At 33.6% G+C, this 16807-nt stretch overlaps 1 protein-coding gene across 1 annotated transcript in view; it reads left to right on the top strand.

Moving 5' to 3' along the window:
• Positions 1–16807, top strand: part of LOC134250614 (furin-like) — a 46196-nt gene that overhangs the window by 16154 nt on the left and 13235 nt on the right. Inside the window, exon 7 of the mRNA XM_062732972.1 lies at positions 7460–7560. Coding sequence (XP_062588956.1) covers positions 7460–7560 — 101 coding nt within the window. The remainder of the gene's footprint in view (positions 1–7459; positions 7561–16807) is intronic.

The following is a 16807-nucleotide window of genomic DNA, read 5'->3' as shown; positions in this document are numbered from 1 at the left end:
CAAAAGGAAATTCAAGGCTAAAAATGGTGATACATTTGAATAGTTCTCTTGATATTAAATACTGTTTGTTATGGCCATATCCTTCTCTTCAGTATGTATCAGCATACTATATTATGAATTTTCATAAGGACAGACGAGACATTTTTTAATAATATATAACTTTTTTCAAGATATTGCCATTGAAAAATTTCTTCTTAAACATGTTTACTCACAAAAAATTGAGGTACCTTACCAAGCACTTGTGCAAGATATAAGAGGAAGGTATTTCTTATGTAATCCTTTTAGGGGAAAAAAACTTAGTTTGGCAAAATCACAATTTTAGTGTTTCAAATTTTTAAAAACAATTAGAAACCGTTTTAGAAACCAAAAAGTAATAAATATTTTGTAATTTTTTCAATCGTCATGAACATATACATAACATGTATTTAAAGAACATATCGTCTGACCTTAAAACTGAGCTTAACACCTATTTAAGACAGGTGAGGTCAAAGTCAAAGAAATCGTCAAGGTCAAAATGGTACTGCAGTTGAATAACTCTCATCAGTATGTTTCAGCATGTGACGATTGAAAACACAATCATGAATGGTATGTTTAAAACTGAGCTAAAAACTAATTTAAGAAAAGTGAGGTCAAGATCAAAGGAGAGGTCACAAAATCTAATTGTCATTGTATTGGTACATGTAGATAATGCCTCCACAGTCGCGAAAATGAATGGTAGCAGATTGATTTCAAACTAACAAGGTGCGAATAAAAGATGGCGCGAAGAATAATTGGTTTACAGTAGTTTCTTGAAACTGAGCTTTGAACTAAAGTAAATGCAAAGTGTGACGGTAAGACAGAAGCACAGGATATATGTCCCTGCAATATTTATGACGGGGCATAAAATTATATTTCAGTTTTGAATATTTTGATCTACTAAACAACCGAATTGTATTTGAAGTACTATATCTATATAGTGGATTCAAAAACTTCATAGAAATCTTAACAAACAAAGATACATTTAGGGTTCCAGTAAATGTCCATCCAAGCCTTTTTCTTTAATCCTCACTGAGATAATCACAGTAATAAAGGAGAAACTTCAAGAGTACTGTGAAACAATATATTCAAGAATTGCTTTAAATCAGTTGTGAATACTATGAAATTAAAAGAAACCTTTTGAAAAAGAAATTTTAGATTTTATCAAAAATCAACAGCTTAAATGCTTTGAACCTTCCCCACGATAATGACAGTCCAAGGTTTTTAATATCATTGCAAGCTGCTTTTTTCAATAAAGAAGGGGCTCACTTACCTCGTCATTGCTAAATTGATATAAAGGGATGCCTGATAGATTTATTTAGACTAGTCATTGATCTTAGACTCACTTAACTTACTGAGATAAAAAAAATGAGATCGTCTAAGTATTTTGACTTGTAGGCCCAATCATCCAACGCTCTACTAAAAGAAATATACATGTATTAAGGTAATAAGCAAGGAGTACATGTATTTAGATAAAGCAAGTTTGAGACACAATAGTGACCCACTTAATGTAGTTCAACTACCTTAATTTATTTTGGACATTTAGATAACTCTTGGTTATTCTCGCTCAAAATAATCAGGCAGGCAGTTAATTAAACACAATTATGCTTCATTCACCGCCGAGGAAAATACATATATAAAAACAACACTGATTTATGTTGAAAAATTATATGGAAACCTGCAGACCGAATCAAAAATGCGAGGTACAGAAAATAAGTGTCGGACTCATTCTCAGTTACCTAAAATATGGAATTGCCATTTATTACAATCTACAAAAATTTTATTCGTTCAGTTAGAATGTGCGTTAGAGAATGAATCCTAAAGATCTCTTTGACCCATTCGAACACTATCAAAAATTGTGGTTAAAGCATAACAAACAACAAGAGGCCAATGGGCGTCTTCGCTCACCTAAGAAGCTTTAAACATTCCCAGATTTCCCCCTTGTAATACATATTGTGACCCCACCCTACCCAACTGATCATAATTTAAACAATTTGAAATCTACACTACCATAGGATGCTTTGATTCAACTTTGTAAAACTTTGATTCCCCATTGTGGCCCCGCTCTACCCCCGGCGTCATGATTTTAACAATTTAAAATCTACACTACCCCAGGATGCGTCCACATTAGTTTCATCTTTTCTGGCCCAGTGGTTCTTGAAAAGAAGATTTTTAAAGATTTTTCCTATAGATTTCTATATAAAACTTTGATTCCCCATGGTGGCCCCAACCAACCCCCGGGGGTCATGATTTATACAATTTAGAATCTTCACTACCTAAGGATTCTTCCACATAAGTTTCAGCTTTTCTGGCCCAGTGGTTCTTGAGAAGAAGATTTTTATAGATTTTTCCTATATATTTCTATGTAAAACTTTGAATCCCCATTGTGGCCCCGCCCCATCCCCTGGGGTCATGATTTTAACAATTTAAAATTAACACTACCCCAGGATGCTTCCACATAAGTTTCATCTTTTCTGGCCTAGTGGTTCTTGAGAAGAAGATTTTTAATGACCATACCCTTTTTTGTCTTTTCTTGATTATCTCCCCTTGTGAGGAGACTTGGCTCTTCATTTTCACAATTTAAATTTCCCTCTTCCTAAGGATGCTTTGTACCAAGTTTGGTCGAAATTGGCCCAGTGGTTCAATTTGCTTCCGACGCCATTGTAGTATAAAGCTATGTACATTACAGACACTGTTATATATTAACACTATTAAACAAGAACATGTCAAACTAAATGCTGTCATGAGACAGTAATACCCGCACCAAGTTGTTTGCCTCTAAATACACAATCCTACGAGCGGCTTTCCAAGGAAAAAGTCAAAATAATTTTATATATAATTCAGGCACGTAGCATCGTTTTTGAAAGTGGATGGGGGGGGGGGCAACCTGAGTATTTTTTTTCCTAAAAAAATTAACAAGCAGAAAAAAAACGAAATGGGGGGGGGGGGGGGGGGGGGGGTGGTAGTGGCCACCTTTTTTTCAAGGCAAAATGACTTTCACTTCCAAATTTTTTCCCATATTTACTTCCTATGCATATACTGTGGTAAAAAGTGGGGGGGGGGGGGGGGGGCAACCACCTTTTCAATGGACATTTTCTTATATTTTCTTATAGTAAAGGTAATGTTGGGAAAAAAGTGGGGGGGGGCATATATTTAAGAAACGTCAACCTTCGCCATAGGCTTCCATACAGGGACATCAGTGTTTCACAAACACATCTTGTCTTCATTATTATTTGGTGGTGTCTCCATATGAGGGAAAAATTCCCGAGAGAGATGTATTCACAACAAACAAACAAATTACTAAAGAAAATATAAAACATGAATATGTTGGTCATGCATATCTCTGCATGAAAAAAACAGCTTTTCAAATACTGCATCCATATTGTAACCCTTTTAAAACACTCATTTGAGCATTTCTGGTTTCCTTATCATTTACCATCTGTCGTGACATGTCGTCCATCTGTTTGTTTGAAAACTTTTTACATTTTTAACTTCTCTAGAACCACTGGGCCAATTTTACCCATGCAATTCATATAGAAATATATGTACATTTGTATGTCAGACTGTCCTTCTGTCTGAATAAAATTAACCTTGGTCATCATGGTCATATCTACTGAATGAGAAGAGACAAGGCATTCATATTTAACTTATGTACTAGTATTTACCTGTGAGAATGGCATGGATTTTTTTTTTTTTACATATGACCTAGAAGTTTGAACTACTTGCAAAAAAATTAAATTGTTATAAATTCATCATTTTGAAAGAGAAAAGTTAGGGCATTCATATTATAATGCATGTATATTATTACCTGTGATAAGACCTTTCATAGTGTATCATGACTTTTACTCTGTGACCTTGACCTTGAAGCCTAACCAACTTTTCAAAAATGTTGCATTTGCTTATAACTTTTGATTGAGATGAGATATGACTCTCACATTTGACATGTATATTAATTACTCATAAAAATTCAAGGTGTTTCCCAGCATGCGATGCTTTTTTACCCTTTAACGTTGATGTTTTACATAATTTTCAAAATATTTAACTCTCCTAAAAGATGATTAGGCTTCTGAGTAACATTAAGGAGGACTTCAGGAAAGACAGGACTTTTTGCACAAAAAACGTCATTTTTCCACCCCTTTGTGACCCGGGGAAAAATCAAAATTACAAAACCTTACTGCACATCTACATGACACCACCAACCATCTCCCAAAAGATGATTAGGCTACTGTGTAAAATGTAGGAGAAGTTCAGGGAAGTCGGGGCTTTTTGCATAAAAACGTCATATTTTGACCCCTATTTGACCCCCTGGGGCAAAATCAAAATTCCGAAACCTTAATGCACATCTACATGACACCAACAACCATCTCCCAAAAGGTGATTAGGCTGCTGAGTAAAATGTAAGAGGAGTTCAGGGAAGACGGGGCTTTTTGCATAAAAAAAGTAATTTTTTGACCGCCATCTGACCCCCCGGGGCAAAATCTAAATTCCGAAACCTTACTGCACATCTACCTGTCACCATCAACCATCTCCCAAACGATGATTAGGCTACTGAGTAAAATGTAGAAGGAGTTTCAGGGAAGACGGACCTTTTTGCATCAAAAGCGTCATTTCTCGACCCCCCATTTGACCCCCCGGGGCAAAATCAAAATTCCGAAACCTTACTGCACATCTACATGACACCATCAATCATCCCCTAAAAGGTGATTAGGCTGCTGAGTAAAATATAGAAGAAGTTCAGGGAAGATGGGGCTTTTTGCATCAAAAAAGTCATTTTTCGACCCCCATTTGAACCCCCGGGGCAAAATCAAAATTCTGAAACCTTACTGCACATCTACATGACACCACCAACCATCTCCCAAAAAATGATTAAGCTTCTGTGTAAAATGTAAGAGGAGTTCAGGGAAGAAAAGTGTGACAGACGGACGGACGGACAGACGGACGGACGGATGGACGGACATGAGTAAAAACAATATACCCGAACTTTCTTTAGAAAGTGCGGGTATAATAAATGAAATTATTTGCAATAATTACTATTTGTTTCAAAATTATTTCGTCAATTTTACCATTTAGCTGTTTATCATACCTTATCATCGTTTTATGATATTTTTAACATCCATAATTAGTATGTTTCTTAAATAAATGAAGGATATGGAGATAACGAACAGTATTCAATCTCAAAGTCCATAAAACAATACAAAATAAGAGCAGTGCAAACACGGACCTTCGATTTTTCAGAGGTGGGATCAGGCGCCACACAGGAGTGAGCATCCTCTGCTGACAAGTCACACCCTTTTATATTTAAAATTACCCCTTTGGGAACCCCATTAAAAGATATCGATAGTTATCCCCCTCTGAATATCTGTATAGTTATAGTAAACAAACTCAATTACAAAACAGTTTCCTGGCAACGATGAAGGCATGAAAATGACGTCAAATTTTATTCAAGCTGGCTATATGTGGTGCTGTTATTTGAAAAATCGCTTTTAAGTGCTGATGTAAGGAAAATAAAAATCACAGTTTCTTAGAAAGGATACGATTTTCTTTTGATCTGCTATTGTAACACATATACAACAGGTTCGTAAAACGAGTGAAAAAATGCTTAATTTTTGCTATCTATAATTATTACAATAAGGAGGATATGGAGATAACAGTATTCAATATCAAAATCCATAAAACAATACAAAATAGGAGCATAGCCAACACAAACCACTGGAACATCAAAGGTGGAATCAGCTTCCAGGGAGGAGTTAGTATCCCCTGCTGACTGGAAATACCCGCTGTGTGCTCCTGGTCATGATCATGAAATAACGGGAAAAAAAATCCGTAGTTAATTCAGTGTACAAATAATGGACTAGCAATAAGTATGAAAAACGTCAGTTGTTATTTGTCTCAATGATAAATTGTATTTGCTGATTCGGATAGATTTATTTCAAAATATACTTGAGCAATGACAAGCAAATATTTACATTTCCAATAAATTTCCCCTATGATTTTTTACAAAATAAAATGCAGTAATTTTTCTCATGACCTACATTAGGTATGTATCACGAATAAGCATAAATATCTCCATTGTTACGTCATTATACCGCTCTTGACGTCAAATAGTCAAAAAAAGAGCACACTGTTTTCGTTTTAAAAATGACAGTTGAAAGGCGTAAAATTATGGCAAGTCATCAGAAAAATAATGTAAATATAAGAAATTAATTTAATTTTTTGAAGATTCATGAGGTATATGAACGACAACGCTTCACGCCGGCATATTTATCATGAAACGCTAACGCGCTTCATGAAATATGCCGGCGTGAAGCGTCGTAGTTCATAAATTCATGAATCTTCAAAAATTAAATTCATTTCTTAATTAAAATAGCATGCAGCGATAAAAAAAATTAAATTAAAACTTTTAGATTGTGTAAGAATTTATCGTTACAGATCAATTAGATTTAGTAGTTAGAGATAAGAAAATATGTGAGAAAAGCTTTTTGAAATTGGTAGTTTTATAAACAGTCACATAGGGTAACATATATCCTTAAATGACTTGCGGATGCTATATAAAGGTATGTGTTTACAAAAGAAATGATAAGGACATCAAAAAACCATTTGTCCAAACATGTAGAGGTGTTGAAGGTTGACAATGTTAGTACATTGTACTGTGTGGCAATAATGGTCGAGGTAACAAGAGAAGCAAAAGGTCATATTAATCTTAAATTTATCATGAAGCATTAAAAGCATTGTTCAAGCATGGCACCGAAATCAGGATGGTTAAAAAAAGAAGAATCAATGTTTTTTAAAGAAATATATATGAAACATGTATATTGCATAATGCTTAAAACAAGCAAAGATAACTAATTAAAGTAAGTTACATGTAATTTCAAGTGTGCTCAAATCATACTCTCACTTTTGTATTCTAACGTTTTAATACTTTAACGATTCGTGCTTTATTCTAGATATGATGCTCAGGTGAGCAAAGTGGACCATATGATTTTTCTTTTAAAAACCGTATGCAATCTGTAAAATAAAAAGAAATGGCAAGTAGCTTGTTTCTTTAACTGTCAATTTTTTAATGTTTTCAGGGTTTTGAATTAAAATGGTTTACAAAATTCTACATTAGAAATTAGGAATAAGAATGGACAAATATACACTGTCAATACAAAAGATTTCAGTCCTGCATATTACAAACATAACCTGTCGTGTTCTTTAGATCGTAAAGAGACTGTAAAAGCACAAATATTCGTGGGGGATTAAATTTCGTTTATTTCGTTGTTAACAATTATTAACAATTATTAACGAAATTAAATCCCACACGAAATTTTATATGACTATATATTGAATAGTGTTAATTTCAAAACAACGAAATTAAATACCAGCAAAACTATTTTTGATGACAAATCAACGAAATTGTATCCCAACGAAAATCGTGATTCTACATTTAATTCAATTTTTACAGGCATTGCTTACGATCTGTCTAAGTTGACATCAGGAGAGCAGTGTTGTTCAATGTTCATATCAGCTTTCACGAAAGAGGAGGGGGATCATATTCATCAGATTGTACGTATCAAAGATTTTTCGTCACAACTTAATACTCAAACATACTTAATATTGTTTTGATAAAGAAAAAAAATTGAGTTTTATCTGCTTATTTGGAAACAGGTGTTTGTTACCTTTCCGTATTTGTTGGGATATTATTGAATAGGGTAAAAACATAGTATGTTTGTCTTTATGTTTCTATATGATTTAGGGACCGATGTTTTAAACGAAATATTCCATCTGAGTACGACTCTTTTGTATCCTTTTTAATTTAATTGTAAATGCCAATACCCTCCTCAACTCTGGCAATCTGAGTTTAACTGTATGTCAGTTATTAAAATGATTCTTTAAAAATATGGATGGGAATCCCCTGTCGGTAGGTAACAACCGCCACGTCAGGATTGTAAACAATAGTAGTGCACATTGTGTCAACGTCTTTTTTTCATATCTGGAGCATCCCCTATCTTAATCGTCTACAGTAGCCATAGTATTTATGAAAATCCGACGCCAATTGGAGAATGGGCGTTCCCTATACTTGGGGCATATCTAAATTAGTTATCCATCAGATTTACTGTATAATTCCGAAGGATTTTGATATTTTTAATCACAGATCCCAGCCTATATTCTGGCTTCTAGGAATAAAAATGGAGTTTCCTTGGCCTTTTCAAGAAGACTATATAAAAGTTTAAAAGGGGCAGAGTAAAGTTTGGTACACATAAGATGTATATCTCACTTGTGATTTGTATAAGTTAGTAATGAATCAAAGGAAACATCGTGCATTAAAGATTTCTTGTTAGACCGATGTCTGTGTATGGTAAAATTGTTACACTGTATACAGGAAAGATTTCCAACACTATCGACATTGTCATTAGATCTATAGAGCAATATCTTTCTTAGTTTTCTAATCCAGAATTCTTCTTGTTATCTATGGAAAGGTGAACTCAGTGATCGTTTCGTGATAATAATTCTTTTCTAGATTTCTTACGTTTATTGACAAAAAAAATGATCAGGTAAATTAAAATGTTTGTTAAAAACTGCTTACTTCCACCACTAATGTGAAATGACAACTGACATTTTTTACTGACATTCTTATAGTAAGGAGGTACGTGTTTGCTCTTTTTCTATTTTGTATTGATATATGGATTTCGAAATTGAATACTGTTCATGATCTCCTTATATTTCAATAAATGATCCCCTGGTTTCACCACATAAAAAAGTCCGTACAGTTAACATTTTCTCCAGTAGACAACATTAGAAAATTTGCAGTTAAGATTTATATATTCAAGAAGTGGTGTGAATCAGATGTGGATACTAAAAAAATCCAAAGAACGTTTGGGTGATTTAAAATCGCAAGATCTTACCATTATCATCAGCTTAAAAACTTATGACTTTTCAACTTTATATACAGACATTCCCCACGATAAATTAAGGTCCAGGCTCGTTTAATATCACTGACAGCTGCTTTTTTAAAAAATAGAAATGGATCTCGTAAATGTACTTACCTCGTCATTGGTCATTTGCAAAAGTACTTGTTAGAACACATTCTGATTGCACACATAAGTATTCTAAAGTTGACATCAAAGTGGTGCTTGAGTTTCTGATTGACAATATCTATATGGCTTTTGGAGACCATGTATTCCAACAATCCATTGGAATACCAATTGGTTCTAATTGCTCCGTTATTAGCAGACCTATTTATATACTCATATGAAGAAGAAGAATTTGTGCAAATCTTATGCATGAAAAGAAGAAAACACTTGCCTGGCCTTCAACTCCACATTTAGAGATATCGACGAGGTATTGTCAATTAACAATGGTAATTTCCATTCTTATGTCGATTCGATATATCCTGATGAGCTTGAGATAAAAGGTATCACAGTCTTACACATCTGTTTCATACTTAGATATTTTACTTGACATGGGAACATGGTACATGGTAATCTAACAACCAAGTTATATGATAAACGTGATGACTTTAACTTTTCTATCGTCAATTTCCATAACTTATGCAGCAATATACCTTCATCACCCTCATACGGAGTGTATATATCTCAGTTGATTCGATACGCAAGATCTTGCTCTACATACGAACAATTTCTAAAATGAAGTAAATCATTAACAAACAAGTTGATGAAACAAGAATATCAGTCGTTTTCATTAAAATCATCATTTCGTAAGTGCTATGGTCGATACAATGACCTAGTCGGCAAATAAAATTTATCATAGAGTTAAATGCTGACTGACGTTTTTCATACTAATTGTTAGTTCATTATTTATACACTGAATCGACATCCGATTTTTCCATTTTTTCCTGATCATGACAAGGAGCACACGGTAAGTGTGACCGGTCAGACAGATATGCTTACTCCTCCATGGTACCTGATCCCACCTCTGATGTTTTGGAGGCCCGTGTTTTATGAACTTTGAGATTGAATACTGTTCTTCATCGCCATATCCCTCATTTATCCAAATCTTAACATATAATCTTTGTCCAGTTAGATTCTTTGTCAAAGTTTTCGTTATCATAATGTTACATAACATGGTATATTGCTGCATAAGTAAGGTAAGTTGACAATAGAAAAATGTTTAACAGAACATTTTAAACACATGAACTAATTGAATTATTAACATTTACATAGAAATAATCCCAACTTTATTAATTTATTTTAAAATGAATATGTGGACATAAGAATAGAAAAAAAATGATTAAATAAGATTGTTGTTTCAAAAAGTCATAGACAGAGAAAACAGTTTAGTTTCTCTTTGCTTAATTAAATTCTTTAATTCTCAAAGCTAAAAATTACATTTTATGATCATGCGTTTCAAGTTTCTTAAAGAATCACTGTCTAAATAGGAAGACTATGTCAATAATAGTAGGACATGGAATAATTTGCATAAAGGGCATATGTAACCAGTGTAAGTAATTAAATGTTTCTGTTTCAATGTTTTAATTAGTCTATTATGTATGTTTACGTTTGCGTTGTCATGTGTGAATGTCCACGTGTGAGTGTTTATGTTTGTTAGGTATGACCATTTCCGGTTTGACTAGTTTCTTTCTATTAATAACTTTTCACTAACTTTCCCGCGGATAACAATATTCACGCACACTCGGCGCTACACCCTTGAAGGGAGTAGTCACCTTTAATATTCGTAGATGATTTAACTAGTGTGCCTGGTAAATATATTTATTACTTATCTATATCTTATTATATTTGTAATTTAAAAGTAAAGTCAATAAGGATTTGTACATGTTTATTAATTGTATTGACTTTATTTCAGGTTTTTCTTATCTTATTACCATCAATAAATTTACTGGTCAAACTACCATTGACTTGATTGTGTCTTGATGTAATAAATGAACCCAAGTATTACCGAGATGGTTTACACATATCTTCATTTTTACTTGAAATAACAATCTTTAAAAAATAGGAAGAAATATAGGTGTACAGCGGCGCAGGAAATCAAACGTAATTTGCGTCGTCTATAAGGTCTTCCTGCTTTTTTCTGATTCACACGCATCTGTTAACATTCAAATTAGTTGTTAGTTAAAGACAACCCTTGACTAAAGGACTTATATAGATTTGCTACTGTCCGTTTTTTTTCAAGCATATTCAAATTACAGTCGATATTTAGTCGAAAGGCAGGAGAAAATATACAATGTTTGACGTCGTTCATTTCCCATTGTCTGTGTTTAACAAACACTTAATCTTCTTTTACATACTGTAACTATTTTCTGTATTAAAGAAATATTCACAGGAATTAACAAAAATAATATGTTTTTATTTTGCTATGCTGTATTTGTAATTTTGATTGAAATCTACCACCAATGACGTCTTATGTGTACATCGAGTAACTTGGGAATTGATTGTCGTGTAAAAAAAAATATGGCTGAGACGGCATAAATCAAGATACGTGAAATGGAGTTTAAAAGGAAAAAATTAGAGATATTTTGTGAAATTCATATGGAGTTTAGTTAATTAAATATAATGCTAATTTATTTTCATCAATAATATTCTCTGTCGAAGAAAGTCGGTTATATACGTATCCCGGTTGGCCTTTCCTCTGTCATTTCTGACAAAAATAAAGCAACATAACAACAGTAAGCTGGATATTTTAAAAGATAAGATTTGTACGCATGGAAAGTTTGCCTTATGACAAACGTGGAAAGTGCTGCTAGAATCCCTAGTCCATGGTTTTACTAAGAATCTCGGTACATATGTATAAACTTCAAAACATAGGGCTTCGTGCCAATGTGTGGAATAATTATTTTACTGACAAGACTGTGGAATTCTAGCAGCACCTTTTAGGCAAAAATTAGATGTTTTTCAGCTATAATATTAACTGAAAGAAATTATTAAACTCCGCAGTATTGTTGTTCTGTATGATTTTTTTTATTAAGGAAGAATATGAAGATATCGAAATGAAAGGACAAGATAGGGTAACAGCCGAATCTGGCCCCTTATTTGATATAAAAATCAGAACACTGGTAAAACTGTGATAGTTTGTAGTTAAGAAGTTAAAATGATACTTACTTTAAGACAAGCACTAATTTTGATTCAAAGCCTACATGGAAGCCAGTGGAGGGTGCAGAAATAAGACATTTTCTCGAATTTCCTCAATTCTGGTGGAATTTCATCATATTTCGGATACATTTCTCTTCGGAAAACATAGAGCACACGCTTGCCTATCTGAGATTTTTACACATATACTGCATCTGATATATAAAATATATAAATTTGGTGCATAGGCAAGCGTGTGCTCTATGTTTTGCGAAAGAAAATGTGCTGTAAAATTAGTGAAAATTTGCATAAAAATGAGAAATTTCGAAAATAGACCTATTTCCTGACCTCACTGTGACCCCTGTATACCCTAAATCTTAAAACCAATACTCATTTTGTTGCAGGGGTGAAAACAGGTTTTCAAATGATAAATTGTTGGATCATTCTAAAAGACAACCCAAATCGGGGGCCAAATACTGTTCTTACCCTATCTTGTCCTTTCGCTATAAATAGAAAGGCGGTTGTGAACGTCTTTGCATTAGACACTGTTTTATCTGTATACAATTTATCAGCGGTTTTGGTAAATCAACCTTTTTTTTTTTTGAGAAGTTTATTTTAACTTTCACACAAATTTCACAGATATGAAACAGACGTATATATAAATACATATACAAGAAGGATTATAATAAAGCAAAAACAAACAAAAGAAATAATAAAGACTAGTGTGAAAGTTTATGTGGAAAGAGAGGGGGGGGAGAGAAAGGGGGAAAGAAACGAGAAAGTGATCGGGAGAAAGATGAGAGGGCACACACTTTATTGTAAAGCTAATGGAAAGAAAATTTTAAAGTTTTTCAGCTATTTCCTGCCAGTGTCTTTCAAATTCATCATATTTACAATTTTTAACAAAAGAAATTTTTCGACTCTAATTCTTTCAGTAATAACATTTTTCAAAGCCTCAATGTTTAATTTTATAATTTTGGCATACTTACTAGCAAAAATATATTGTTTTATTATCAGAATAAGTAGATTTCTAGTTTTCAAACTTGTAGGAGTTTCTTTTTAAAAATTTACCAAATAAAATTGATTGTCTATCAAAACAAACAGGCTTGTTCACTTTTTGCAAGATCCATTCTTCAATCTCTAACCATACTTCTTTTACAACAAAACATTCAATAAAAAGGTGATTAATAGTTTCAATATCCTTCTCACAGAAATAGCATAATGGTGAATCAATAAGTCTTAATTTAAAAAGATGGCAATTAGTCGGAATTATTCTATGTAAGATTTGGAATTGTAACCATTGAAGTTTTGATTCTTGGGTTGTTTTGAAAGGTAGCTCAAAAATTTTTTCCCAGTATTTTTCACTAAATTCTTCCCCATTTTCACTCCATTTTACAACTGAAGTTATATTGCCCTTTTTATTCCTAATAAGAACATTATACATATCTTTACACCCTTTTTTACTCTTTAAGAAAATTTCAAGGCTGGATGGAAGCATCGGTCTAGGCATTGGCTTTATTTCGTAATTCTTAAAGCACGACAGTCTCTTTCTAATTGCTGTTCTTAGTCCGGCATTTTCAACATAGTTTGTATTTACCTTCAAGTTATTTTGAATAAAATCAAAACTATAAAAATTTCCATTTAAATCTAAGAAATCATTGATAAGAACAAAGCCCGAATTAAAGTAACTTTTGATGAAAATTGACTGGCCACCAATGGTAACTCCTGGATTATGCCATATGTGTTCTTGGAGAGGACTTAAATCAGCTACAGCTTTAGCCTGATTTACTTTACACCAGCTAGATAAAACATCTTTCCAAAACTTATTTTTCGTGATACTACTCAGATTCTTAATAAAGTCAATTCCAAACAGCCAAAGATGATTTATACTTATTCCCAATTCTGCTTCAAGTAATTTAACCCATTTTGCACTTGAGCACATAACCCGCCTTATCCAACTAGATTTCAATGATGTAACAAAATTTTGATAGTCTATCATTTTTAAGCCCTCAAATTTATGCTCTTGAATCATTACATTTTTCTTAACTTTATGATTTTTATTATTCCATAGAAAATTATACAAGTCTTTTTCAAACGCACTCATGACATCATCGTTAGGATTTGGTAAAGTGAGGACAAGATGATTTAGTTTAGGAATTAGTAATGTTTTTATTACAGTCAGTCTTCCAAGAGGAGTAAGTTTGTGAGCTTTCCATTGTAACATGGTTTTCTTAATTTCTTCAATTTTTAATTTGTAATTAATATCTACCATCTCATGTAAATCAACAGAAAACTTAACACCTAGTAAATCAAAGGATGTAGTACTGGGATCAAACTTCCATCTTGAGTGATGATATACATCTTTTGAGAATTTTTTACTTCCAATCCAGACTAATTTAGTTTTAGAAAAGTTTATTTTTAGACCCGAGATTGATGCAAAATAATCTAACTCTCTTGTAATTCTATCCAATGAGCTTGGAGAGCCATCAGAAATAACAGATGTATCATCTGCATATCAAACTTAATTTTCTTTAAAAAGTCTAAATTTCCCGAGAAATGACTTATATGCTTCCTTAACACAACTGCATTCTCATTGAATTTAATGCCATTTAAAACAATTTCTCTAATACAAACAGTGTCACTTCTGTATTTCTTTCCCGTCTTCGATGTATATAAACTATATCCAAAACAATTTATTACATCTCCGTATGCCGGTTACGTGTTATTTTTTTTCAAACTCAACTCAAAGGATACTATGAAAATCACGACACCAATAGTCTGTTTATTATGCTATCTATATGAAATTATGAAATATTATGACTATTTTGATTCTTTTTTTGATGTTTTAAATTTGATTTGATTGCTTTACATTGTACTTAAACTAAAAAATAAAAGCAACGTACTAGTTATATGAGTAAATTATTGGTCACTATCATTTTTAGTGGTCAGAATTGGGTTGAAAGCCGACATATGGTTTGACAGATGCAGCTTTAAGTATTAACTGGCATCTTTTTGTTTGCACACCAACGGTTAGCATTCTAATAAACCGTTGACGCTTATATTTGAAAAGTCCTGGTTGTTTCCCCATTTGACGTTTTTGCAGTTTCTTACCCTTTTCTTTTACAAGCTCGCTGGCAAGGTTTTTAATTCTTTCCGGACCGTGTGTGTTCGATCATAACCTTACAATTAACTGACAAATTTATTGGCAGATGATTTTAGCAATCAAAAATATCAGAAATATTTTTTAAAGTTATCATTTCTGAAATTCCTTGGTGGATTTAATGTCCTTACATGCTGACTGACTCTTAATGATTGATTGATTGATTGTGTATTGTTTAACGTCCCTCTCGAGAATTTTTCACTCATATGAAGACGTCACCGTATGGCGGTGAAGGGCTTCAAATTTTGACCTTTACTCGGCACTCAGGGCCATTGAACAGTGAGGGATCTTTATCCTGCCAACGCCTGCCGCTGACACGGGGCCTCGGTTTTTAAGGTCTCATCCAAAGGAACCGCAACTTTCACTTCAAAGTGCCGAGCTCATGGCGAAAGAACAGTTGCTACCCTTTTTTTTATCGACTTAAGTCAGTCGCGGCCGAGATACGAACTAACGACCTCCCGATCACAGAGCGAGCGCTCTACCGACTGAGCTACCGTGAACGGTATGACTCTTAATGAAATGGACACTTCAGGAATTCATGTCTATTTCCTCGGGAAGAAAGTGTTACCCTCATGGGAGGACTTCTGTAAAACCGGAGTTAAGCTCTATGCACGGAACTGTTTACAAGGATAAGGTTTCAACTCCAAACGCAGAGGAACTTCTACAAATGGACAGTAAGGAGATCGAGAAAATTGAAGGAATTTCGACCAAAAGATCAGACACTCACTCAGATGGGGGAAATCAATTCAGTGCGGCGGCAGTTGATGTTAACGCTTTTGCAAAGGTGAGAAACTTCTATAAGAAAGTTTCGATTGATCCCTTGTACGGACGGGCCAACCATAATATTTTGATCTACCGCTTCAAGGACAATAACGGGATTCTTCACGAAGGATATTGTGATGATGGGGAGTTCGGAGCGGGCCGCAAGATGCTGGTTATATTGCAGGATCAGAGCCGTGTCAATATGGCGATAGTAATTTCAAGGATGATGGGGAGACATCTCGGGCCAAAGCGTTTCCAAATTATGGAAAACACCATGATGGATGCTTTAAATAAAGTTTAAATACAATTCATCAAACTTGCAGTTCTAGACTGTATTTGGGTAATTAAAAACACTGTAATATTTTCAGGTTATATTTATAATTAGTAATCATGGAAATTGCTTTTTGTATTTGAACTTTGGATATGCCTTATGAGTTAAGGCATGAATTTTTTTCCGGAGATCACAAGGTTGTGTTATTTCCGGTTTTCTCCATTATGTTTATTTAGCGAATGTTTATTTCCGGTAACGGGAAATTCGGCATGGGCTGAAAAGGTATGTGAATATACAGGCTCCATTTATCGTAAATGTAAAAGCTCTTTTTTTGGTCTTAGATTTTTCACTGAGAACAATTTGCCGTGTCCTTTTATTTTCTTTGTACAGACATCTTTGCTTGCTTTTGTTTGCAAAACCATTTGCCTCTTTTGTTTGTATTTAAGGTGGGGGTGAAAGTATGAACGAGTATGAGAGTGTTTATTATATCGGATTACTTGCTTGGAGGTTGCTTAATGTTTTGAAATTGTTTACAAATGAATAACTCAGTGACGATTGCAACGGTGAACTGTCAGG

Source organism: Saccostrea cucullata, unplaced genomic scaffold (assembly GCF_032062105.1).
Source record: "Saccostrea cucullata isolate Sc308-1 unplaced genomic scaffold, CSIRO_AGI_Scuc_v1 ctg1747, whole genome shotgun sequence".
In the NCBI taxonomy this organism is placed as follows: domain Eukaryota; kingdom Metazoa; phylum Mollusca; class Bivalvia; order Ostreida; family Ostreidae; genus Saccostrea; species Saccostrea cuccullata.
This window is presented reverse-complemented; position numbering and strand designations above follow the sequence as displayed.